Here is a 27,495-nt window from a genome sequence, read left to right as displayed (position 1 = left end):
GTCATTGCTCTCTTGTTTTGTTAGTAGACTGACTGAACCTTTCTTTGTACAGACTGGTTTGCCCTACATTTATATAGACTGGCTTATCCTTACATTTTTAGCTCGACTATTCGATAAGAATAAGTAGAGCTATTGCAGTCACCCGGGCGTCGGCGTCTGCGTCGGCGTAACCACTTATGTTAAAGTTTTTGTAATAGTTCAAATATTTTCAAAGTCCATTGACATATGGCTTTGAAACTTTGCACACTTGTTCACCATCATGACCCCAACCTGTAGACAGGAGGAGGTAACTCTATCAAGCATTTTGACAGAATTATGCCCCTTTTTCGACTTCGAATTTATGTTAAAGTTTTTGTAATACCTCAAATATTTTCCAAGTCCATTGACATATGGCTTTGAAACTTTGCACACTTGTTCACCATCATGACCCCAACTTGTAGACAGGAGGAGGTAACTCTATCAAGCATTTTGACAGAATTATGCCCCTTTTTCGACTTAGAATTTATGTTAAAGTTTTTGTAATACCTCAAATATTTTCAAAGTTCATTGACATATGGCTTTGAAACTTTGCACACTTGTTCACCATCATTACCCCAACCTGTAAACAGGAGGAGGTAACTGTATCAAGCATTTTTTTTTACTATCAAGCAATAAGAATAGTCGAGCGTTGCTGTCCTACCGACAGCTCTTGTTTAAAGACAGCTAACTAAAGACTAACTTTTATTTGTAGGCACTAATGGCATGACTTCTTAATTATTAATTACAAGTACCGGTAGAGGGTAATTAAAGTAAAGTAAAAGTTTTGTTTTTATATTTCAGATTACAAGGTGTAGCAAAAATCATGACCAAAAATGTGACAATTATGCAGTATATAGATCTATAAACTATACAAGCATTAATTCTGCAGGAAATTTCCACTTCGGGCCTGTTATTTCGAGTCAAATTGTCACCACATACTTAAGAAAATGGGGACATAATTTCGGTGGAGACATTGTGCGTTTATGAATTATACACAGAGTGTTCTTAAATAGTTGTACTGGAAGTACAGTGGTACTGTAAGTACAAACAGTTATGCGGAAGATTAAATCTGAACGGGATTTTTAATTTGTATACAATAATAACATATTTTTTGGCATGTTTTTGAAAAAATATTATTAAGACTCAGTCTCAGACCTTTTCAAGTGATATTGTGATAAAAAAAATAACCTATTCAGTGTAAACTAATACAAAAGTGGTGCATATAATTTCTGTAGAATTTTAATCAGCACGATAATTACCTATGATATAGTAATAACTGAGAACAGAGAAAATGAGTCAAGAGTGGCTGTAACAAGTTGGCAGAACTTACCTTGAAGTTTTACAAGAGAGAGAGTGTCTAATAAGGCATGGAATCAAGAGAGAGAATGCTGTAATTATTTTGGAGAGTTTTTATGCTGATGAAAAGGTGTTAATTGTTTGGCGGAAATTGTTTATCTGTGTCAAAAAGGATAGGTTCATCAACTAAGAAAGAAAAAGGGAGATTTACTATGCTGGTTTTACTGTTTACTGTGGTTATTGCTGGTTGCTATGGTAATGGAGTGGAGGTTGATTACCAAGATCCCGATAATCAAAGGGTTTGTATACTAAATTATAAATATTATATTAATGTATATATTATAATTATTATTGTATAAATATGTGTACATGTATTATTAAGTAATCATTAATGGTATATTTTTCATGCTTGTTTAGAATCTAGGACAAAATTTAACAAGCAGTCTTTTGTAGAGAAATCTGATAAATTAAACGGGGAGAGAAGGAGGGGTGAAAAGATAAATTCAGATTTTATTAAGGCGTGGTGTAGAAATGTTGAAAGATAAACAGAATTTTCAACACCTCAGACTTTTTATTTGTGAGAAAAGAGGATTTTTTGTCTAGAATTTCATTCAGCTCATTATTTTTGTTAGGAACACACCCTGATTATGTCAAAATTTTAGTTTGTTATTCTATAAAACATAAAAAGTCTGTTTTCCTATTTACCGGTAGATGTATTTTTTTGCATATTTATGTATTATTTATACACAGCTATATTTTTCTAGTGGTTGTGTTCTGAAAAAGAAAAGTAGATTAATGGAGAAAAAAATAATTTCATAATAAAAGAAATCAGGAACTATTTTCATATATTTGCATTAAAAAAAAAGTAATTACCAAACCACTTTGAATTTAAAAAAAAAAAGTAATTTGGGTGGAAGTTTTTTCAATGAATATATACATGTATAAATTAAGGTTTTGCTTCTTTTTCCTCTATATCTTTTTAACCATCTGTTTAATCATGTCTATTTATTTATGAATTAATGTGAAATAACATAATGATGAGTCACTAGCCATAATTACTTTAACTCTTAGCTGGCAATTAGTACATACATAAATAAACTATAAACTGTATTTTGAAATTTTCCCTTACAATAATGACATGTTTTTGTCTAGATTGAAAGATGGACAATTTCATGAGTCCTTTAAAGATACATGTATTTACTGTCGTAAGGGATAAAGTTTAAAGAGCTATTTTTACATGTACAGTCAAATCTGAGTACAGTAGAAGTGGCTGGTGTGCATAGTACAATCTCTTTAAAGTGTTGTTTATAAAAATAAATGTATAGTATGTAATTCATGTACATGTACGTACATGTATGTACATGTATTTTTGCAATAAACATGCATTGTATTTCCAATAAGACATAAAACAACCTGAGTGTATTAATTTCAAATTTTATTTCATTTTATTCATTTTGCATATATTAATTCATTATACACAATTTGTTTAAAGAAGGAAAATACATGGGCGGACTTTAGCTGACTGTTGTATACAAATTGGCTGTTGTGCAGGTGTGACCCCTCATTCAGATTTTACTGTATTTTATTATTATATTTCAGTATTTTTTTATTATATTTCAGTATTTTATTATTATTATTTCAGTATTTTATTTTTATATTTCAGTATTTTATTATTATATTTCAGTTTATATATGATGTAAGGTTAAATCATGAACATGATATTCACAAGCGCAGCCCTAGTCAACCTTTAAAGATTCACCTATATTTTGACAGTAGCATAAATAGACTTCCACTTGAACATCAAAGACTCATAAAGGTGAGTATCCTTTACAAATTACTGTAAACACTGTAATTAATGCACCATTCTTTATTTTCATAAATGCCCCATCTGTTATTTTATTGGTAAAATAAAAACAATAAAATTAACTGTATAATGAACTAAAGGAGGAAATTAGGCAAAAGTTATAAGCACAAAAATTAGTCCACTCATTAGCCACATATGACATAATCTTATTTATGTATTTCTTAGAGTTAATGTTGAATTTTTTTTAACAGACATATAACTGTCTGATTTTAATCTTTTTTTTTTTCTTTTTCTTTTTTTTTTTTTTTTAAATAGTTTTATTAAAAATTAATGTAAGTGGTTTTTTAAGATATCATACTTAGTGTAATAGATAAAATACTCTTTTTAATTCCTGACATTTAAGCTTGTTTTATGAAGATGTCAGAAAAGATACACAATACCTTTAATATTCATATATATTTTTTTTTAAACCAAGTGAATTTAAAAAACCTGCATCAAAGACTTACAATAACCTGCTTGTTACTCTTTTATAAAGATTATTACATTTTTTCATTGTATTGTATGTTTTAGGTTCTCCTCTAAGGAATGTAGTATTGGCATTTTTTCTACCATCTATCAACCTTTACACTGTGAAATCTTAAAAGTCATTAGTACAATCATGTACATGTAGTTATATTTAGATATAATATATTTGCCAAAAAAAATAAAATAAAAATTCTGACATGACTTTGGAACATGATCTTTTGTTGAATGGCTCTGCATATTGAAATTATTATGATTAATTTTGTATGCTTCAAACAAAGTGGAATATCCTGTTCGTGGGTAATTGTCGGTAGAGGCGATTAAATTAATAATGAATTTTGAATATCAGATATTTTACTTCCAGAATTGAATTTAAAATACTGTATAATATCAGATCATCATTTGTGTCCCCCATGTTAAGATGTCCCCCATGTTAAGAAAATGAATTAAAGAAAATGTCATTAAATTTTAGATTGTTTTACCCATTAGATGGCAAATTTATTCTGAGAAGTTAGTTTCATACCAGTTATATGTCTGTCGTAGTCCTTTCTTTACCCATAGCCTCCTGGTACCAAAACTGATTTGCCTTCGCTACCAATATAGAACCAGGCCAGCCTGAACATCATTCTGTGCAGTCTGACCAGGCTCTACACAGTTGGAGCTTGTTAAATAAAGGGTATATAGCTGTATCTACATGTATCAATATATTTAATATTTGAAAAATTTGTTAATGCTTAAAGTTAAAATTATGTTGTTTCCATAATAGGCTGTCCCCGTTATTTAACACACATGAACAGTGTATGTTAACAGAATACATGTTTCTTAGTCACATCAGAACAATATAATTATTATACTGCTATTTTTAGAAATATTTCAATCATTTTGCAATGATTTTGATAATGTGCCAATCTCTCCAAAGGAAATATACCAACAAATAAACATATTTCTTTCATACATGTGTTTTGGAAGTATTGTTTTTCAAAATTCAAACAATAGTTTTGTAAACTACAAGCAATAGATATACTTATAGCTTTATATACTTTAAGACACAGACTATTTTATATTCCTTACAATAAAAAAAAAAGACAAAAAAAAGGATGTTGTTAGCAAGGTTGTTTTTGCAGGCTATCTTGTTATCATGTGTGTGCAGGAACCTGGTTATGATCTGGTCATGATCTGGTGATTAAATACCACATGAATCTATACAACTGATGTTTACTTGATAATAATGTATTGTATTTACCTAGAATGTTGCCACACACACCAGTATTATCTCTATAAATCTTAATGAACCTGTGTTTTCAGTAATTTTTGCATGACTGTTTTTGTTATGTGATAATTTGTTTGGTATTTTTTTCCCTTGATTTTTAGTGTTTTGTTTTTTTAACAGGCACTTTGAAGATAAGAAAGTCAAGTTGTGTAGTAATATAATTTTATTTATTACATGTACATGACTGTATAATGAAACCAGAGTACTTTAATTCCAAGAAAAATGTTTGAAGTTTGATAATATTAAAGGAACTCCACTGAGGTCAGAAAGTCTATAAATATAAAATTTTGATTTTTTTACATAGATCAAGTGAAGCACATAAAAAGGGAAAATCTGGGAAATAACCTAACAGTCTAATAATAGAAAATTGATTTTTGTGTGATTCCGTTCCCAATATGATTGAAAAGCATTGAAACGCTTTTCCTTTTGGGGTCATTTTGCACAATAAAAATGAATATTCTGGAAAATAGAGTGAAGGGAATGATCTGAAAATTTGCTTGTTCAGACTTAAATCAAATGGTTTACAAATCTGGTGAAAATATTTTGAGTCCTGTTATGCATAAAAACCTCCGTGGAGTCCCTTTAATCTTGTAGAATTACGTTGAATTATTTTATGATCTTATTTTTGTTGTAAAATGAAATTTTGTTACTTTATATTTCAGGGAAAAGTTCATGATGCTGTTGCATTCTGGGAAGATACTTTAATGGTGTATCCAACTAGTGCTAATATACTTTTAAACAGGTAATATGCCATTAGTAATATTTCTAATTTGAGGCTATTGATACATTGATTAAAGCAAAAATACCAAAATGCAGAATGATTTCATATGAATATTATATAAAATTACTCATACAGCAGTGTGTGTAAATAATTTACACATTACATTATTATTGATAAAATCATTCCAGTATCATAGAATCAAGTCAGTTTGCTCATCAGTGCAGTATGAGCAGGTTCTATACTGTTGGCTGATAAATTATAATATTTTGTTATTAGAAGTCACATTTAAAATGAACAATTCCAAATTTAAAGCAGGAAGAAATCTGTTTTACAAATTTAGTGTGGATCCAGTAATCCTGATTGTTAAAATTAAGTTCCTATTTTCAAAACACTTTGGTTAATTGACAGTTAGGTGTATACATGCATACAATTTCACTTTGTCAGCAGTGATCATATTAAGTTATGAAATTAGGGACAGACCAATCTGACTATCTTTTAAGTGTTATTTTTAGCTTATTTTGAATAATGTAAATTAGGTGAATTAATATGTTAATTAGGCGATGTAAGACAGATACTGTAAGATATTATGATGGGGTACGTTACTGCTCAGACGGCTGTGCTACAGAGACAAGATGTGGTGATATAAGGGTGCCAACCTCACATCTACGGGTAACAAATTTATTATGATTTTATTTGTTATATATAATAAAAAATATTATGTTTTAAGACTTGATTAGCCAACAGCTTTGATAACAAGGATTGGATGCTATATCATGTTGTGTAATTAAAGCTGTGATTAACCTAATGATAATTCATTAATATTGCAAACTTCAAAATGATGCAGCATTTGAAATTCACGAGGTCTTTTTCAGTTAGCTACAATTACCTATACCACCAATTAAGTACATGTTCAGCTATCTCAGAATACAGTGTAGTTTAAACTGTTTGCAGCTCAATTATAAGTCAATTTCTTTAATGATAGAAATGAGTTGCATGTCAAGCCCAGGGCATGACATAGAAACAACAGGAACAGGATTGGGCTTTTCCATTTTGTAAGGAGGTTAAATGTGTCAAAATTATCGTAAATATCTTGCAGTTGAGAAATGAAAATAATCTTTATTGTAATATTTTACAGAGTTGTGAGTGGTATGATCGTATCGGGAACGAGTACTATTCTCCACCAGACACCATGCCAGGTGTGAACGCTAGCTTTATTCTCTATGTGGCAGCACTGTCCTCCGACAAATGTTCCTGGCAGAAAACTGTCGCCTTTGCTGCACATTGTCAACAAGAACAGCAACTTGATCGGTAAGTTCACAGCAAGTTTACCTGGTTTTTTTTCTTCAGCTAAATGCCTTTAATAAAAATTGTTACAAAGTAATTAAATGTTAGGTCTGTTTCACCACAAGTAAATTTTGAATTATACATTATAGCAGTTGTCTTCCAAATGTTTAAAGGCACATTATGCTGCAGAGATCAATAATTTTCAGTTCTTTAGAAATGTCAAACATGTGCTCAATAGTGTTTGAATAATGGATTTAGTGCATGTTAGGTGTAAAACAATTTAAGAAAGTAGCGCTGAATGTGAAGTAATATTTTGTTAAGGTAGCAATATGTAAAGGAAGTAGTTTTTGACTTCAATGCAAAATGCCAACAGAGCTATAGTTTCAAAGGTAGTCCATGTATATGGCAAATGAGTATTACTTTGAAAACTGTAACAAGATCCCAAAAATTTGAAGTTTTTTGAGAAATAAAATTGGTAGAATTTCTGAGGCATAAAAGGCTTTTAAAATGCAGAACAGAACATAAATTGACAAAATTATCTTTTTAAACCATGCAATAGGAGCTTATTGCATACATATTTATATTAAATATTACCTCTCACTTTTTCAGACCAGTGGCTGGTTATTTCAGTATATGTCCAAGAAGTGTGTCAACCAGTATACATAAACATGAGGAACTTCTTTACACAATAAAACATGAGATTCTTCATGCATTAGTATGTACATTGTATTTATTATCTTTATTATAAAAATTTATCAACATTTCAATGCCTACCATAGATTATAATTATGATACTGAAAAAAATAGTCAATAAATTCAGTGTCGGCTTTTTACCAGTGGGTGGCACCAGAGTGCCTGTTGGTGCCTGAAATAATTCACGGAGAGGTACACAATGTCTTTTGTTCCAGTTGAGTTTGAAGTTGGCAGTGTGACAGCAGTGTTTATCAATAGTATATAATTATGTCACTGAAACCAAACCAAAAAAGAAACAAAGGTCAGTGGTAGTTTGTGTGACTGTGAAAAGCGGAATTAGTTATGTTGTACATTGTTAATGCCCCTTCACCGTCAACTAATTTCTTTGTATGTTATTTTCAATGCTTTGGTACATAAATATACATTTGTACATTTTGTAAATACCCCTGTTACAGCAGACTCTTATTTTGATATAAAGTTAAAACAGATTTACTACATCAATTAAAAGCTTGACTATAAGAGAAAATGTATAGTGAAAGAAAAACATTTTTGATGAATCTAAAGTTTCACTGTATTTCAGGGGTTTACTGCTGGTCTGTACGCCTTTTATCGTGACAAATGGGGCCGACCTCTAACAGAGAGAGACAGACTGACTGGCAAACCTCTCGTGTTTGATAGAAAGTGAGAACAAGAAACTGAGCCGCGTCACGACAAAACCAACATAATGGGTTTGCGACCAGCATGGATCCAGACCAGCCTGCGCATCCGCGCAGTCTGATCAGGATCCATGTTGTTCGCTTACAAACCCTTTAACAAGTAGAGAAACTGATAGAGAACAGCATGGATCCTGATCAGACTGCGCGGATGCGCAGGCTGGTCTGGATCCATGCTGGTCGCAAACCCATTATGTTGGTTTTGTCGTGACACGGCTCAATTTATCATTAGATGTTGTCTTTGATTTGCTTAAATACATTGTTGTTATTATAGATTTATGCAAAAAATGTCCAGTTTTTCATAAAGATATTTTATTATTTTAGTCATATTTCACTTCCCCATTCATATAATTTGTAAAAAATTTGGGAAGAATAATGTTTTAATAACACAAAAAATCTTAAGTGGACTTGTTCATCTTCAAGTGTGGACAAAATCATTCATGATTTGTAGGGAAATGTTTAAAATATTTACTGACTGATAGCAAAAAGTGCAGGCCATGATCAGTTAGTACACAAATGCCAGCTGATCCTGGTCTGCACTGGTCACTTGGGTAGATTATTAAGCTGCCCACAGGCTAAGAGTTTTTGATTACATCATATATGAAGCTAGTTGTAACCAGGGGCGGCAAATTCAATTGTCAGTACTGCCCAGGTTTCCCAAACTTGTATGGAGAAGTGCTTTTTTTTCTCCAGAATTTACTTAATTAATATCATTCAGACGAGTGAAGAAATGCTTTAAGGAAAACTGACAAGTATGGCAAAATCAGATTTTGCCAGCCATGGTTGTAACTTAGTTAAGAGAGGTGTCAGAAAAGTGTGTAATGAAGCGTATGTACATTTATGATTTAAGAATATGAAAACATTATTTCATGTTACCACAGTTACTCTGTCTTAGGTGCCAATTGTTGTGTTTCTATGCAAGATGTATTGACAGACTTTGAGTTGCATATTTTTGCATTGGAAACAAACTATACCTTAATTTATTCAATAAAAAAATTTAGTACATGTATTTGAAATTTTAAATGCCAAAACTGGTAAAGGACATTTTCAAATTGAACACATGAATGATAACTGTGTGCTGTGCAATTCATATAGGACAATTGAATCAAAAACCAACACAAATTAAGTATCAAAACATGTTTCGCTTTATTCAGCTTCCTCAGTTGATACATAAAGAAAAATGACGTTAACATACAAAAGAAACGTTTACGTTAATAGACGTCACATTTGGCGCGTAAAAGGAACCTTATAATATTACAATAAGTAATCCAATAAAACATGTGCATATGTATGTATAAACATAATTTTTTTACATAGCATATATAATTTTCGAAAAGAATTACATAAAATATAATATGCAATTCATATAAAAGAATCATAATAAAAAAACCATTAACAAAGAAGATATGTTTGATTAATTTTTTTCCAGTGCAGGAATGTACATGTGGAGTGACCGTGTAGTCAAACAGTTCAGTAGATATAATTGGAAACTAAAGGGGCGGACCATAGAGAAGAAAGTCAACATGATAATTACACCAAATGTTGTTGTAAGTAGGGGGAGATGTTAAATGATAGTTTATTTAATTTGTTAATGTCAAGATTATATTTTTTCATGGGAGGGCGTCTTGTTATTAAGTATTTCAGCTTAATCACTTGCCTGTATCCTGTCATTGATAATAAATTTTTTCCTGAGAGGAAGGGGACACTATCAAGGTATCTTTGGAATGCTGATGTTTCGTTCTTCCTAGAGGTGCTCTTGTCACATGTTATTCGTCTTCCTTATTCAGTAAATCTTTCACCCAATGATGTTACTGGTAAAAGTGTCCAATATTCCCATACTCATTGCTAGTCGACTCCTCCATTTACTTTTTAATCTGACTATAGGCAGTATACATGACATTGTGGTGTTGGTGAAAGCAAACAAGTCCAAATTATAATAATACATGTTATAAAACACGGCATGGATGAAGAAATATATGTACATATATATAGTTTTAGTTTATTGTACTGAAGCATTCATTGATTTATATTGTTATAGAGAGAGGTCCGTGCTCATTTTCAATGTGATACATTGGAGGGAGGAGAATTGGAAGATCAAGGGGGCATAAATGGAACAGCTGTCACACATTGGGAGAAAAGGGTGTTTGAGGTAATTGTACAATTTCCTCCCAAAATTTTAAGTATATGTTGCAACCACAATAATGAAAGCAAACAAAAGTTTCTAGGCCAGTATTAACATGTTTTGTAATTACCAACTTATTCGCAAATTTCACTGGAGGTCAAATGGTGCTATATATTTTGTCTTAAGTTTATTCATTTATTGTCACAGAAAACTTATTTATGTCCAGTACTCAAGACCTTATATTGTGTCTAATTTTGTGAATAATATAGCTAATGTATTTATTAATTTCTTTGCTTTGAAATATAATTTTCAGAAGAGACACCAATTATATAAATCTTTTTTTATTCTTGCAGAATGAATTTATGACAGGGACATATACACAGAATCCTGTTATATCAAGAATAAGTTTGGCATTGATGGAAGATACAGGGTAGGTAAATTGTTTGAATAAAAAATAACAAAATAGCCACAAAGGTTTACTATTACTTTAATGTTCTATCAATATTTTATTAGATATTTTGAGTAAGTGAAAGATAACCTGATTAAACTGAAAGTGATACAGTCGGCCTTGACTACAATGTAGTCGGACCTGGCTCTATTATACAACTAGTTGCTTAACTTTTGTATTTTAATATTGAAATCCCTTAAACTTCAATTGTACTGTTCCAAATTCAAAACTATTTTGATTTTGAAATCCCTTAAAATTCAGCTAGACTGTTCCAATTCAATGCAGGGCAAATCCATTATACAAATTCAGCGGGTTAAAAGTGCTTGAAATATTTTATGAATGTTATTGATATTACTTTACCTGCTTCTTTCCTTATTCAGTTACCTTTTGGTTTGAAAGTTTTTTACAGACATAATATCATACCCCTGCCACTAGAGCAGCCTCGACAATCATGCATTGCTGCTGATTTTAGTGTTATAAATTGAGCTTCAGGTTACCCGCCACTATGAAACACTGAAACAGTGCCATTTGTTCTTATGTCCTTATATGTATCTGTACCAGACACAGTTCTTCACTCTATTTAAGCTGAAAAGTTTTCTTATTAGATCTTGATGTTATCAGAAAAAACTTTAACTCAGCTTAAATAACATTTTAACTGTCAGAATAAAAAAAGTTATCTAAGACAATATTTATTGATCACATTTTCCTGATACCTAGAATATTGTCAATATATGAACTGTGTCAGGACAAAACCAACATAATGGGTTTGCGACCAGCATTGATCCAGACCAGCCTGCGCATCCGCGCAGTCTGATCAGGATCCATGCTGGTCGCTTACCAACTCTATTTCAAGTAGAGAAACTGATAGCGAACAGCATGGATCCTGATCAGACTGCGCAGATGTGCAGGCTGGTCAGGATCCATGCTTGTCGCAAACCCACTATGTTGGTTTTGTCATGACGTGGCTCATATAACTTGTGATTTTAGTTGGTACAGTGTTAAGTACAGCAATGCCAAAACTCTGGAATGGGGTAAGAACCTTGGTTGTGACTTTGCTACAAAGAGTTGTTATGAATGGATGGAGACAAAATTAAGCAAGTAAGTTGCTTCATTGTTGCTTATACAAGTGAACATTTATTATTGGATAATTTACAATGATCTTTTACCTGATTATAAATGGTCAGGATTTAATGGGAAAAGTCTGGGCCTTTGTGGCTGAGTGGTAAAGAATAACCACTTACATTTAAGGTTTAAATCTCACTCACTTTGTATTTATTTATGAGAGGAAAGTATGTAGCTAGGTTATGGAGGGTAAGTGGGTCCAACTAGATGCTGGCTTTGTCTGATATATTGCACAGGAAGGCACCTTTGGTTTTCCTTATCCTGAAATTAATGCCATATTACCTTAACAGTAACAGTGACTTAAAACAGACAAAATTTCACCAGAAAAAATGTACAAAAAGTACTTGTATTAGTTACTTTCTACATAAATCATTTTAGTTGGATTATGTGGGAAGCTGTAAGCTTATCAAATCTGTACTTGTTGTGTCGCCTTGAAAAGGTGACATATAGGGGTTACTTTTGTCGGTGGCGTCGTTGTCGGCGTCCCCTAAAGCTTGTCTGGAGCATAACTCAGTCACTATAAGTCTGATTGACTTCAAACTTGGTATGCATGCTTCTTTCAATAACCCAAAGTGCAGTGCACAAGGACCGGTACTCTGCAGTTCTTATTTTTTGAGTTATTGCCCTTTGTTAATTTTCATACTTTAATTTTGTCCGGGCCATTTCTCTTCAACTAAAAAAGCTATGGACTTGAAACTTCATAGGATGATAGATCTCATTAAGAAGAAGTGCAGTGCACAAGAACCGGTACTCTGCACTTCCTAATTTTTGAGTTATTGCCCTTTGTTAATTTTCATACTTTATTTTTGTCCGGGCCATTTCTCCTAATGTATAAAAGCCATGGACTTGAAACTTCATAGGATGATAGGTCTCATTAAGAAGAAGTGCAGTGCACAAGAACAGGTACTCTGCATTTCTTATTTTTTGAGTTATTGCCCTTTGTTTATTTTCATACTTTAATTTTGTCCGGACCATTTCTCCTTAAGTATAAAAGCTATGGACTTGAAACTTCATAGGATGATAGATCTTATTAAGAAGAAGTGCAGTGCACAAGAATCGGTACTCTGCATTTCTTAATTTTTGAGTTATGGCCCTTTGTTAATTTTCATACTTAACTTTTGTCCAGGCCATTTCTCCGAATGTATAAAAGTTATGGACTTGAAACTTCATAGGATGATAGATCTCATTAAGAAAAAGTGCAGTGCATAAGAACTGATACTCTGCATTTCTTATTTTTTGAGTTATTGCCCTTTGTTGATTTTCTTACTTTATTTTTGTCCTGGTCATTTCTCCTCAAGTATGAAAGCTATGGACTTGAAACATCATAGAATGATAGATCTTATTGATAAGAAGTGCAGTGCACAGAAACTGCTGCTCTGCACTTATTATTTTTTAGTTATTGCCCTTTGTTATTTTTCATATTTCATTTTTGTACTGGCCATTTCTCCTAAACTACATTGTTCACAAGGCGACACATCCGACTCGCGGAGTTCTAGTTGTATTTATCAATCACAGTAATTTTAGATGGATAATTTTTATGTCTTTCAATATTAGTTGTTATAAATATGTTTGAAAATATTTTAATTTCCTTTTACATGACACTGTATGTTCTCTCTGTATGTTGTAGGAATGAAGATATTCATCCATTCTGTATAGAGGCAACAAGAGGGCAACCAGTGACTGATTGTTCCAGGAATAGAAAGGCTGTGGCTATATGTAATCTCTCAGAATTTAATAAAAATCTGCCTTCACAATATCAGGTAAATTCTGAAATATAATAAATAGAGAATATTTGTTTATTTTGAGTCAAAAAATGATAAAACCTAGAGTTTCACTTATAAGAAAATTTTGAAAATATTGAATTTTTTCACTTTTGTTAAAATCTTAGTACATTTTACTAAAGTTTGATTTTCTTGAAATATTTTGGCACATCTGGCATTATGCAGCTTTAATATGAAAAAAAATCATATTTGGCACCAAAGCAAAGATAAAAATATGCTATTTGTTATTTATTTGTATTTTAATTCCAGCTATTTATAAGATATGTCATATTTGCATTGGTGTAAGTAAAAATAGGTTTTGCACGCAACTTTATATTTTAACACAGAAGGTATTCACCTGAAACTTCATTCAGTATTTCAGTTCTATACCTGGGGTTCCGTACTCTGAAACAGGGAGATTTGGAGGCAGTGTAGCCCTGGCAGATTACTGTCCATATCTGCAGGAGTTTGTCTGGAAACAAGATAGTGACTTCATCAGGGGATCACGATGTGCCTTAGTACAAAACACCCTAGAACCTAGCCAGAACTATTTACTGGAAAAATATAGTCCGAGATCTAAGTGTTTCAATCATGCAAGCGGATGGGCGTTACGGCAGTGCAATAATATTTTCACGCCTCACTCAGGGAGCGGATGCTACGAGTATTCGTGTAGTTCAGAAACTGGGTTGACTATATACGTCATGGAGAGAGAATACAGGTGTTATTATCCCGGACAAATGTTGACTATACAATATACAGATCACCAGTGGTTGTATTTAGGGAACATCACATGTCCATCTTGTGTTGAAATATGTCAGGTGAGTCTATGAGATTCATTTTATTCTGCAATGTAGAAGGCTGATTTAGGTTCTTCTTTTTCTGTCCTGATAAAAACATATGGATTAGTGTAAGCAAATTGAAATTAAGAAAGGTAGGTTTGCCATTTACCTGCTTATAATTTGTAAATGTCCCATAGCATGCTAAATATCTAAAATGAACTTGTCCATTTTTCAATCTGGACAAAACTGATCATCATTTAAGGAAATGTTTCAAAATAGAATTCAACTATATAGCAAACAGTGCAGACCATGATCAGAGGGCATGGGACTTGGTCTGCACTGACGAAATGGGTAAACTCAGTTTCTGCCTGCAGGCTAAGGGCTTTCATTACAGTCAACAGTATAGATTTTTGTTATGTTGCACGGATATGCATGCTGAACTGGCGGAAAACCAGTGGCAAAGGGTTGTTCTTATCACCACCAACACACTAATGGTTTGGCAACTAAATGGAAAATAATGGTGTATGACTGTGTCAGAGTTATTTACAGTTCAACATTTAATATTTCTTTTTATGCTTTAGCATTAAAAATATCGGTTACACTTACCAACTGTTTGTCATTGAGTGGGAAATATTACATATTATATTTTCAGGACCAAGGTGTTCAATGTCCCCCTATGGACAGAAGTGTTTACAGAGTTCATCAAGAACCTACATATCGTGTTCCATGCAGCGAAGCAATAAATCTCAGTGCCAAATATTGTTTTTCTTTATCAATGACTACTATATTTATATGTTTATTATTATCTATAGAAAAGTTTGACTTGTATTTTTTATAAAAATACTTGTATTTTTTATTAGAATTGATTTAAATAGGCTTTTATTATTAGTAATGCTTGGTTGCTTACAAATATCATCTGTTAAAAATCATTCCATTTATTTACCATGTAAAGTTATATTTTTAAAGTCAAGTGATAAAGTGAATACCTCCGTATCTTCAAAGTCACAATTTTAATCTGCTAAGTGTTATTTTGGGTGTTTTTTTTTGTTTCTTGTTTTGCCAGAAAGATTATTGTAAAAATATCCGACAGTTAACTACTTATTCTATGGGTTATCCTTGACATAAAAAAGTACAATCATATCTATGACAAAATTTCCACAAAAATCATTATAGTGAATCTTATCTATTGTGTCTAAGGCAAAATGGCATTGTGACTCATTTACTGTGGCTAAATCGCTACTAGTAAGGTTATTACATATTGCAGGAACTAAAGATTTTAGCAAGTTTAGCTCGAGTTTTATTGAATTAATGCAAAAAATGTCATATATTATATACATATATAACATTATCTTCTTTATATGAAAAGTTTAACTAGATGGATAAACTTACAGGAGTCTCCATGGTTACCATGTCCTGTGTTTTTGATGTATTAGTGGTATTGTTAATGGCCGTTTTGTTACATTTTATAATCATTTGGCTATAGCAAAGATTTAATGCACCACTTTTAAATAACATGAACCTATGCTTTGACGATATATTCTTGTCAGTCTACATATGCAGTAGAATCAGACACCAAATTGTCGACTGACCAATTAAAATTCAAGTATTTGATGCCAAAATTCCCCGGCTCAAACTCATAATCTCTTGAATAATTTTGCATGAGCCCTTGAAGTTCAAGGAATTTGAGGAAGAACAATATACATTGATATTATATAGGGACTTTTCTCATATATGAGCAAAGGGAAATTTCTCTCAAACAAATTTGCATGGGCCCTGAGAGTTCAAGGAATTTGAGGTAGAACAATTTACATGTATTTTATTTAGGGATTTTTCTGGTATATGACGGCGAGTTCAAGCAAAGGAAGGTTGTTGACTCAAATGAGGTGTTTAAGCAATCTGAGTATGAGTGAACAAAGTTTAGAACTCTTAATGAATTGTTTTAAATTCAAACCAGGGCAAGTCTATTATTATGAAAATTAGCCAGATTAAGTAACAAAGGTCATGTTTCTACAGAAATGCATTGAAATTTCAGTTTGCTTTTGTTACGTTTCAACATTCCATCATTTTGTTTTAAAGATCTCTGTTTTTAAAAAGCTTGTTTTTGTTAGAGTATACATGTATATTGCTTAGGAAAATATTCTTTGTTTTTAGTTTTGTAGAATCTTTCAGGAATTTGTAATAAGACACTTTTTAAGTGTTGTTTAAGTACATGTATGTATGGTCATTCAAACTTTCTTAAAGTATGAAACCATTTAACTGATTTATTTTAAAATTAAATATTTCAAGATAATCAGTAACTGCAACTTTTTCATGAGGCTTTATTTTTAAAGGCTTCAAAAATAAATGTTTATTTTGTTGTTGTTGTTTTGTTTTTAAAGGACATCACAAAAAATTTTTTTTATTCATTTTTATATATTTATATATTTGTTTAAAGCATTAACACAGACGGACAAAAAATATATCTTAGTTTGTTGGTTTTTTTGTTAGCTGATATTGTTATGCTTAGTTAAATTCAGTATACATTTCATATATTTATATGTATTCTTCAGTGCTTGTTTTAATTATGTTGTTTTTGTTTTTTTAAGGAAAATTCATTTATCAATTAAGAGCTATCATTGATTCAGTGCCAAGAATATTAGTGATATATCGATATAGGTTGTCAAATATTGATGATACACCAATATATTACTAATTACTTATAATTGCTTGTCCGTAAATTACTTTTATACCTGTTTAAATGATTTCAGTAACGATGTTCTGTTCATGCAATTATGATGTGTCTTGTTTATAAATACCCATCGCATGATTTTTTTCCCCATCATTGCTATGAAATATTTCCATTATGTAATAAAAGGACAGTGTAAGACACGGACGTTTTTGGCGATCAACAAAAAATATCGACACATCAATATCATTCTGTCAATGACAGCTCTGTGTGTGTATCATTCCCAAGTGATTTACAAATTTACCTCTGGGTTTGAATCTCAGTATTTAGAAACTCTTTTATTTAATAAAGCTAATCAGCTTGTATATGAAAGGTTGGTGGTTCTTTGATGGTGCTTTCCTTTGCAGGTTTTAATGCAAAGAAGAGCACCTGAGATTGGCCTCCACTCAGAAAGCTGGAAAGTCATTTCTTATACATGTATAAAAAAAACAGCAGTAACAAAGTATTCTGTGTTAGATTGAAGGATGTCTTTAATTTTTAAATGCTTTTTATATTTCTTAACATTTGATATGTGTTTTTTATCATTTTAATTGAATTTCAGTAATATTTTGTACTTTTTATATAAAGTTATGCTGTGGAATTATTTATGTGTTGTTTATAGCTGACCAATATGGAAAAACAAAATATATTGTTATTTATTGTTATATAAGACAGAACAAAAAACTGTTGATGTTCAAGACACATAATATATTTCAATTTATTTACAATAACACTGGTTTTGTATGATTTACAAATCATTTGCAAAACAAAATTTGATAAGCCAACAGATAATAGAAAAAGCTTTTTTTTTATTTCGGGGTAGGGGGGACTAGGCAAAATAATTCATAAGTTTAGTTTGATTTTAGTTCAGATATACATGTTGATTAAGCTCTGTGATTTAAGTTTGATAGCGGATATTTGAGGTTTCTTGTTTGTTTCAGATCTTTTTCCCATATTACAAAAATGAAGCAGCATAGCTAAGTTGCAATCACTTGAATTTCAGAGAATGTACATTTGCTATTGATTTGATTTTTGTGTCGCCTCTACGGAGTAGTGGCGACATATAGGGATCACTTCTCCGTCGTCTGTCAGTCCGTCTGGCTGTCCGTCCGTCTGTCCGTCCGTCCGTCACAAAACTTGTCCGGACTACTGCTCATAAACTACTGGTGCAATTTCATCCAAACTTTACAGGAATGATCAGTACCAAGTCTAGCTGTGCATATTGTCAGCATTTTCCGGTTCAATGATTTTTGTCAGAGTTATGGCCCTTTAATAATTTTTAATTTTAAAGTTTGTCCGGACTACTTCTCTTATACCACTAATGCAATTCAATGAAACTTTACAGGATTGATCAGTAGCTCAAGTCCTTGCGCATATTGCACGGGTTTTCCGGTTGAATGATTTTTGGCCGAGTTATGGCCCTTTGACAAAAAGGTGTTTTTTTCTGTGTGTTGCCAGATACACAAAAGCTTGTCCGGACTACTGCTCATAAACTACTGGTGCAATTTCATCCAAACTTTACAGGAATGATCAGTACCAAGTCTAGTTGTGCATATTGTCAGCTTTTTCCGGTTCAATGATTTTTGTCAGAGTTATGGCCCTTTAATAATTTTTAATTTTAAAGTTTGTCCGGACTACTTCTCTTATACCACTTATGCAATCTCAATGAAACTTTACAGGATTGATCTGTAGCTCAAGGCCTTGCGCATATTGCACGGGTTTTCCGGTTGAATGATTTTTGTCATAGTTATGGCCCTTTGATAAAAAGGTGTTTTTTTCTTTGTGTTGCCAGATACGCAAAAGCTTGTCCGGACTACTCCTCATAAACTACTGGTGCAATTTTATCCAAACTTTACAGGAATGATCAGTACCAAGTCTAGTTGTGCACTGTCCGTCTGTCTGTCCGTCCGTCTGTCACAAAATTTGTCCCAACATGAAATTGGCCATCATGAGGCGACACATGTGATTACTGATCGCTCTTGTATTGAATCCTAGCTGTTAAAAACTTTTTATAATATTTTTTAAATGATTTAACAATTATTTATAGGTTGATTTCACAGAATATACAAATGCTATTGATTTAATGTTATTGAATCCTTGCTGTTAAGAACTTTTTATAATATTTTTAAAATGATTTAACAATTATTTATAGATTGAATATTTGAAATGTGTTTATTTACTGTTGTGTGAGTGCTTTTATGTTGTAACATGAGTCTTTCAGACAAGTATATACCGTGCAATACAAAGTTTGAAAAATAAAAGTCTGACTTGTCTTTTATGTTTGTTCATTCCCCAAATTGTTGCCCATTTCAAAATCTTATCCATAAAAAAAATTCAACAGTGTGTTTTCATTTTCTGAGTACAGTTGCTATATTGTTGATCTTTATATATTTGTACAATGGGCATAAATTAATGTATGTTAAATTGTCATTGCAATAAATTGAAAGAGACTCTAAATGCAACACATGGTGAGTAATAACCTATTTTGTCCCTGCAATTGCTAAGTAATTTTGGGGTTTGTTTGGGGGGGAAGGGCTGTTGGGTTACTTGCTTTAAGTCTTGCAAATGGTGGAACTGTATACACAAAGTATGCACCAATCTCAACAGCTTAAATGCCATTTTGCCCATCCAAAGGTACATGTATATAGAGAGAAATCAGGTGAAGGTCAAAATAAGTTTTTTGTAATAATTCCTGTCAATTTTATAATTTACTTGGAATGAACGGTAAATGATTCACATGACTCAATGAAATTTCTGTAAATATCCATCAAAATTACCTGGAGTGTTTAATTAAAAAAAAATGGGACAGTCTTTTAATATTTATGGCAGATTTATATTTCATCCTAAACATTTTCCAGTATAAGAAATAGAAATACAGGAAACGACATTGGCTTAGTATTTACAGACTTGCATTAATTGAATTAAAACTATGTTGCACAGCAGTTTATATTCACGGATATGTGGAAACTTCACTTAAAATTTTCTTTAAAATATAAATTCATTTTATCAAACACGTTTACATCACTTCCATATTCCAAGTTAAAATATGAACACTCTCCGTTAGAGGAACAAGAAAGTTTACTATAATTTGAAAATAACAAACATAAACAGAAATAATTGAATAAAAAAGGACTTCGTTTAGTTACTATGGAGATAGATGAAATGTAAATGGGAATATTAAGGATGTTCGACCCGTTGATCAACTTCCTAAAAATAGTGGAGTGATCCCTTGAATAAAATTGTCACAACGTGCGGACATTACGCCACCGTGTAAAAAAAAACAACGCGCGAGAATCAAAATAGAATTAAATTTACACAGATTTTGGTTACTTTTTTAACATATAAAAGTAAATTTTCTGCAACAACTAGCAGATAAGGATCCAGTTATTCCATTATTTCAGCTGTCAACTAAAAAGGTGATAATCTTTTTACAAATTAGGACCGTGTTTATCTAGTCATATGATTTCGCGATATCCTATGTCTGCATATTCGTCTTTAGAATTTTTAAATCTTTTAGGCCGCGTTTATATAAACCTGAATGTTTAATCGAGTAGCAGTTATTGTGTCTCAAATAACATTTGTTTTATCTACAAATCTTAAACAGTATTAAAAACTAAAGAAGCTAGTCCAAAACACCAGAAGTTCCAGGATTGTTTTAGTTTAGGAAGTGGCTAGCCATACGACTAGCCAAAAGTTCTAGCGTATGTGAGTCACGTACGACTAGCCAGGACACACTATTGTTTAGCCGGCACTTCAAAATTATATGAAAGTCGAAAATGCATGTTATTTTGTGTATTTAAACTAGGATTTTAACAATTTGATCCGCATTTGTTCTTGTGTGTTCACTTTAATAAAGATGCTCCACCATTTTGTAAAAAAAAAAATGGATAGGTAATGCAAGCCTTGTTATCTTGATAAAAGTGTCAAAGTTGCATGTTATAAGTTATATAATGTCGTGCCGCCTCCGTGGTCGAGGGGTTAGAGTCGATGACTTCTAATCCAGTTACCTCTCTGGCGTGGGTTCGATCCCCGGGAGATGCTTTGGTAGTTTAGCGCGGAGGAAGGTAGTCTAGTACTGGTGTAACTCTCCAGGAACGATGGTTAGGAAACTACCCGCCTATATGACTGAAATACTGTTGAAAAAAGGCGTAAAATGAAACAAACAAACATATAATGTCGTTGTTTTCCACGCTTATGATTTGTTGTTTTATTTGTATGAATAATGAATTATCAAATCATATTTTGTTAATTAAGCACATTGATCGAATAAATTAATCGTAACAGCAAAAGAAGCTTGTTTCATAATTTTCGGTACTTTTTTCATATTTAAAGGTGTTGAAAATTTAACTTATTGAAACAAATTAGGATTATCATCACAATTTTGTTAACTATTTCAATTGATGTTATTCAACTGCAACCAAACGCTCTTTTTTTTTTGCCATCTGGAGATGACATGTTAAGAACGATATTCGTACTTTCTTAACTGTAGGCAACATGGCGGTTAATCTCTAAAAAGTAAACATACGAAGACAATTGCTGTTTCTTGGTTAAAATCCCCGCTTAAAGTCATAAAATAGATCTAACATATGCATTTTCTGCTTCCATATAACTCTAACATATGCATTTTCTGCTTCCATATAACTTTGAAAAGTGCCGTACGGCTAGCCAATACAGAATGTCTTGGCTAGCCGTGCGTGACTCTCATAGGACTAGAACTTTTGGCTAGTCATACGGGCCCGTACGGCTAGCCACTTCTTTTAGTTAAGTCTTAGTTTATGTCGGCCAAGTCTGACATCTAATAGATCTAGCTATTGCTGATGCTCATAAACGCATAGCATCATAAAAAATTCAAAAAATGTCTATTAAATGCCTTTCAAGCTTTATTCAAAAGCTTATCCAAATTTCTTTCACTGTCATGCTATTGTAAATTTTGTTTTGTATTTCATCACTTTAATGTGTAAATAAACAAATACACATCTTATCTGGAGCTCTCATGTATTTATGTTCTAATTTGCAGACCCATCAAGATGCCTATTGATCAGATATCATACTCAGAAAAGTATACTGATGAGAAATATGAATACAGGTATGTTCTCAGTCTTCGAAATTAGCACTCGCCCGATCGCCCTGGGTTACTAAAAAATCCAATTTTGCTCGCCCACCTGGCGAATAAAATTTCCGATCGTGAAATTCATTATAGTGGTGTTCACCCGCGCACTTTTTGCCACATCACTACTGTTTCTTGGCTTACCTCCGTTAGCCATGTAAAGCGAGTAATTTATTGGGAACCAACTTTGTTTATGTTCCGTTTTCCATTGTCAAGTATCGTATCATAGTAACCGTGAAAAATGATTTTCATGTACAGCAGGGAATAACAATAAAGTAAATTATGACACAAGACTTGTATTGGATTTCCTTTTGTTTCTTTTATTTACCTTCAGCATTAAAGATAAGGAAAAAAACATCAAAATTCGAAAAATTTATTCGGGCTAATAAAGTTGTTTTCGGGTGAGTAACTTCTCAAATGTTACTGGCCCAAATGGCCAGTAACTTCAAAATGTTAATTTTGAAGACTGTGTTCTTCAATGCAGACCACTCATTAATTATCTAAATGTTAAACTACATGCATTTGACAGAAAGAAGAACCTGATGTTTCATAAAATTTCAAAGGAAAACTGTATGATTGTAAAGAAATTTTTAGGGGGAGATGCCTTTAAATGGCACCTGCTTAAGAAGGATAAAAAGTCCTGACTTGCTATTTTTATAATGTATACTTTTAATACTTGTAGTGCCAGGAGTATGAATCATGTAAAATCATTTTACAGGCAACAGATGAATAGTCTGCCATTTGTCTGTCTTTTACATTATACCTGGAATTTCTCTCTGCAGGCTTGATTTGAACATATTTTAATCATTAACATCAAGTGAAAGCTTGTATTTTATTGATTCATTGACTTTGTAGAACTGATTGTGCAGAAATGGCCGTTAATGTTCATTATATTTTGTAACAATTTTAAAATTGCAGGCATGTAATTCTGCCATCAGATATATCAAAGTTGGTACCCAAGAATCATCTTATGACAGAAACAGAGTGGCGAAACCTTGGTGTGCAGCAGTCACCAGGCTGGATACATTACATGGTCCACTCTCCAGGTATGACTTGGTATAGTTAAAATCAAATTGTATTTTTAATTCATTTAAAATATAAGAATTGTTTGACATTAGATTTGTGAGGATTTGGTTTCATTGGCTCTGCAGCTTTTACTTGTCCACATGGTATTGCCAATTTACTTTTGGTTGAAAGTACTGTTTGTAGAATAGCACTCTCTACATCTCAGATTCAAAATGAATACTGGACAGAAGCTAAGATTTCATTGGCCAAGAACATTGATTTCATTCCTCTTTCACCTATTCTTGTCTGGGAAAAATTATTTTTTTAAATTTTTGAAATTTCCCCTTTTTAAAAGGTATTTTTATTTGCAAAACTGAAAAAACTGTGCTTTTTTTTTTAAAATCCACATTTTATATTATAGTGAAAAACTTTCAAAATTTGTTGAAAAAAAATTTTTTTAAGGAAAAAAAAAAAAATTGGGGGTATTTTTGTGATAAGTTTTTTTTTTTTTTGTTATTAAAGCCCATGTTCTTTTTGTTTTTTCGACCCTTCCTGGCAAAGACTGGAAACTAGTAAGGTCAGAAAACAATAGCCGCCCCTTTGAATCACCAAAAAACTTTTTCTATTTATAAACACGTAAATATGGCAGTAGTTTATTTTTGTGTGTGGGAAAACTTGAAAAATTGAAAAGGTCTCCAGGATGACAAAAAACACTTTCAATTGGTATGTAATTTGCTTTATAGATGGCAAACTTCAATAAGGCCTTGGGTATTTAAGCACTGCCTATTTTTGTCCCATAAATATAGAAATAAAAATGGCATTTTGTTTTATGAATGAGGAAAAAACTTTTCTGTCAACCATTGTGATAAATTTTATTCTTTGAAAATATTTTTTTTCTTTTTTGATAAATTTTATTCTAAAAAAAATATTTTGCTTGAGCTTCATATTTCAGTAACATATTAAATTTAATAAGTTTTTTTTCAATGTAAGGTTTTAAGTCAAGCTTTTCAGGTTGAAAGGAACTGTTAGAACAGTTGAAAACTAAACTGAGATTGAAATTTTATACTGTGAACAAAGAAAGAGAGACTATTTATGATCATTGTTTGACACACATGACTACAGTGTAGATTTTTTTATTTTTTGACATGTAAATAAGTATTTATTTAATCGCATTAGTTTCATCATTATTATTCAAGTGTCTTAATTGTTCATGAATTTTTATCTTCAGTGTTGTATGTTTTTCATATTACTGTGCATATTTTTATAAAACAGTAAGAATGCTGTGATTTGTGTGACATATAAAAGCATGGGTCTCTGGGGCCAAGTGGGTAAGTTACTGACTTGCAGCTTTGAATCTCATGGCCTCTATACTTTGGGTTTGAATTTAATTTCTTTCATGTAAGGAAGCTATTCCGCTAGCTTATGGAATGTTGATGGTTCAACTCAAGATGCCCACCCTTGCCTCAAATAATGTATGAAGGGGCCCATTAATGTAACGTCCCAGGCTAGTAGCTCAGGAAAGTCATATCATTTAAACAGTACAAGTTTAACAAAAAGAAAACCACTGCCAAAATGCATTTTAACATTCAGTCATCAGAAATTTTTCTGTTTTGTAGAAAGATGAAACCTTTCTCAAATATCAAACTCTATGTGTTTATTAAAAAATTCAGAATAATGTATTCAAAATTTTTTTCCTAAAAAAATCATAATTAAATGTTAGGTTTAAACGGGGTTAAATACTTGAAATCACATTTAAAAACGGGTAGCTTCTTCTTCCCCCATGGTTTTTTTTATTCCCAAAAAAAAAAGACCTGGTCCTTTTGTAAGTGTTTTTTTTTATAGTTAAAGGAAAGGTTTTTGTTAAAAATGTGACATGATAGTTTTTTTTTTGGGTGTAAGAATGTTTTTGAAATGAATGAAATGTATATTTCCCCCTTTTTACTTACCTTCTGTAATTCTCCCCTCTATATTTTGAGGGGAATATTGAAAATGTTTTTTTTTTTAAATTTTTGCGGGCTTTTTTAAAGGGATTTTGAACAATTTTTCCTGTTTTTTATTTTCATTACAAAATTGGTTAAAGGTTTTATTATTCAATAAATTATTTATTTTGTATAACTGTATATGATACTTTAGGAGCATTCATTGTTAAGATAAGTGAATTTAAACAAAATTTGGAAGAAGGTACTAGTATTAAGCGAAATCTTTGGACTATAAAAGACACTGGCGGACCGAAGTTGTAAGTAAGCTCTTCATATCCCAAATGTTCTTTTACTGTTTGATGAATGCACTTTCAATATGTCTTTAAATGATACCATATTCTATATCTTGAATCTCATATTTTGAAAATTGATAAATACCACTAGTATGCAGGTATATCAACTTAACTGTATGCTGTATCTGATCAAGGTAATTGAAAGCGTAAAACAGAATGTTTCTAATTATATTTCTGACAAAATAGATAATTGCAATTTTGTAGAATTTCTTTTACCACTTAATGGTTTTATGAGTACTGATATGTTCTGTGAGAGGAGGTGTATTAATCTAATATTCTTGTTAAGTTGTAGCTGTGCTATGTTAGATATTATTAGTTATATACCATTAATGTCTTGTATTAAAATATCATTTTAAATGTAGAATATCTTTGTGTTATTCTTTTAGATACTTTCACAGCATATTTCCTATTATGTAGACTATTACTAAATAAAATGTTTGTACAGTTAGCAGTCGGGAAGACAGCATATGGTTTTAAGTCCTGGAATGTATCGCCTGTAAATTTGATTGACAAGGGGTATTTTCTTCTCTAAGACAATTTCAAATGATCCGTTACTGTATTTGGAGAAATATGTAGCAACTATGTTTGAAATAGGCATGAACCTAATAAAGTGCGAGGGGCATATTTAAATTAGTGGCAACAAACTTCGCTAATTTAATAGATTTTCGGGAAAAACAATAAAATACCGTTGGAATAATTTTTGTTTTTTACCCCCAAATCTTTTTTGCACGAAATTTCACGTGCAAAAAAATTTTTTGCGGCCATTTTTAAAACGTTTTTATTGTAAAACATGGCTGAATTGATTTGGGGATTTGAGAGGAGGGCAAAAGAGTTTTTTAAAATTTTTGGGGATTTGGGGGAATTTCGGGAAAAAAAAAAACGGATTTAATTTAATTTTTGGAGAAAATGCCCTTCCAAAGTAAAAAAGCTGTCCCCTGTTTTTAAAAAGGGAGAATATGAAAAAAATGATCCCCCCCCGGCGGCCCCTTTCCCCTACCCCGAAAAAAAAACCCGGGGACTGGGCAAAGCCTTTGATGAAAAATGCAAGATCGGGGGAAATAAGTGACATTCGGGTTTAAGTCAAATTTTTTTTGAAAAAAAGTAAAAAAAAAGTGCCCCGTGATCCCATTTTTAATTTCTGGGAAAAGGGGGGGGTTGAAAAAGCCTCGGCCTTTTTTTAAAAACGGACCCCCGACACCGAAAAGAAATTGTCAAAAGGGAAAGAAATGCTTTTTTTTTTTTAGCCCAAAAAAAAAACTCATTAAAAAATGTTTTGGGAGGGGAAAAACACGATCCCTTTTTGTTTTTTGGGCGTAGCAGAAACTTAAAAAATTATGTACGCTCTTTTTTGACTGGTGGTGTGGCGGGGGGTTGCCCCTCCTTTTTTGGGGGTTTTTTTGTTTTTTTTCCCCCCCCCTTTTGAAATTTTAACCGGCGCTTTTTTTCAGTAAATAACAGTAACCCAAAACTTCAAAAAAGCTATTTTTGGAATGCATTCTGAAGGTGGCAAAGTGTGAGAGGCCCCTGGGGAAAAAACTTTAATTTTTTTACAGTATGGGGCTTTTTAAAAAAAAAAGGCCCCCTTGCCACTGAAAAAAAAAAATGCCCCTCGAAAAAAGTATTCCTGGCCCACTTTAAGTACGGTCCTGGGGAAAAATGGGAGTGATAAAAGTAAAGAAAAAATTTTTTAAAAAAAGGGGCCCTTTGTTTTAAAATATAATTTAAAAAAATAATTTTTTGGGCCCCCTTTTAAGTCTGCAACAAAAGGGTTGGTTTAACTTAAGAGTATAAACAAAAAAAGAGTTTCTTTCCAAAATTTTTTTTTAAAAAAAAAGCAGTCCCCCCCCTTTTTGTA

At 32.0% G+C, this 27,495-nt stretch overlaps 1 protein-coding gene across 1 annotated transcript; it reads left to right on the top strand.

Moving 5' to 3' along the window:
- Positions 1-798: 798 nt before the first annotated feature.
- Positions 799-17,691, top strand: LOC132742027 (leishmanolysin-like peptidase). The gene is made up of 14 exons (XM_060730306.1): positions 799-1,613; positions 2,999-3,130; positions 5,573-5,652; positions 6,189-6,300; positions 6,767-6,939; positions 7,525-7,630; positions 8,189-8,289; positions 9,751-9,868; positions 10,360-10,470; positions 10,797-10,873; positions 11,879-11,989; positions 13,641-13,773; positions 14,148-14,591; positions 15,205-17,691. The coding sequence occupies exons 1-14, from the start codon at positions 1,527-1,529 to the stop codon at positions 15,388-15,390; spliced, it is 1,971 nt and encodes a 656-aa protein (XP_060586289.1). The 5' UTR covers positions 799-1,526; the 3' UTR covers positions 15,391-17,691.
- Positions 17,692-27,495: the final 9,804 nt, after the last annotated feature.

Source organism: Ruditapes philippinarum, unplaced genomic scaffold (assembly GCF_026571515.1).
Source record: "Ruditapes philippinarum isolate M1 unplaced genomic scaffold, ASM2657151v2 ctg242_1_1_1_1, whole genome shotgun sequence".
In the NCBI taxonomy this organism is placed as follows: Eukaryota; Metazoa; Mollusca; class Bivalvia; order Venerida; family Veneridae; genus Ruditapes; species Ruditapes philippinarum.
The sequence above is the reverse complement of the archived record's forward strand: the minus strand, read 5'-3'. Positions and strand labels throughout refer to the sequence as shown.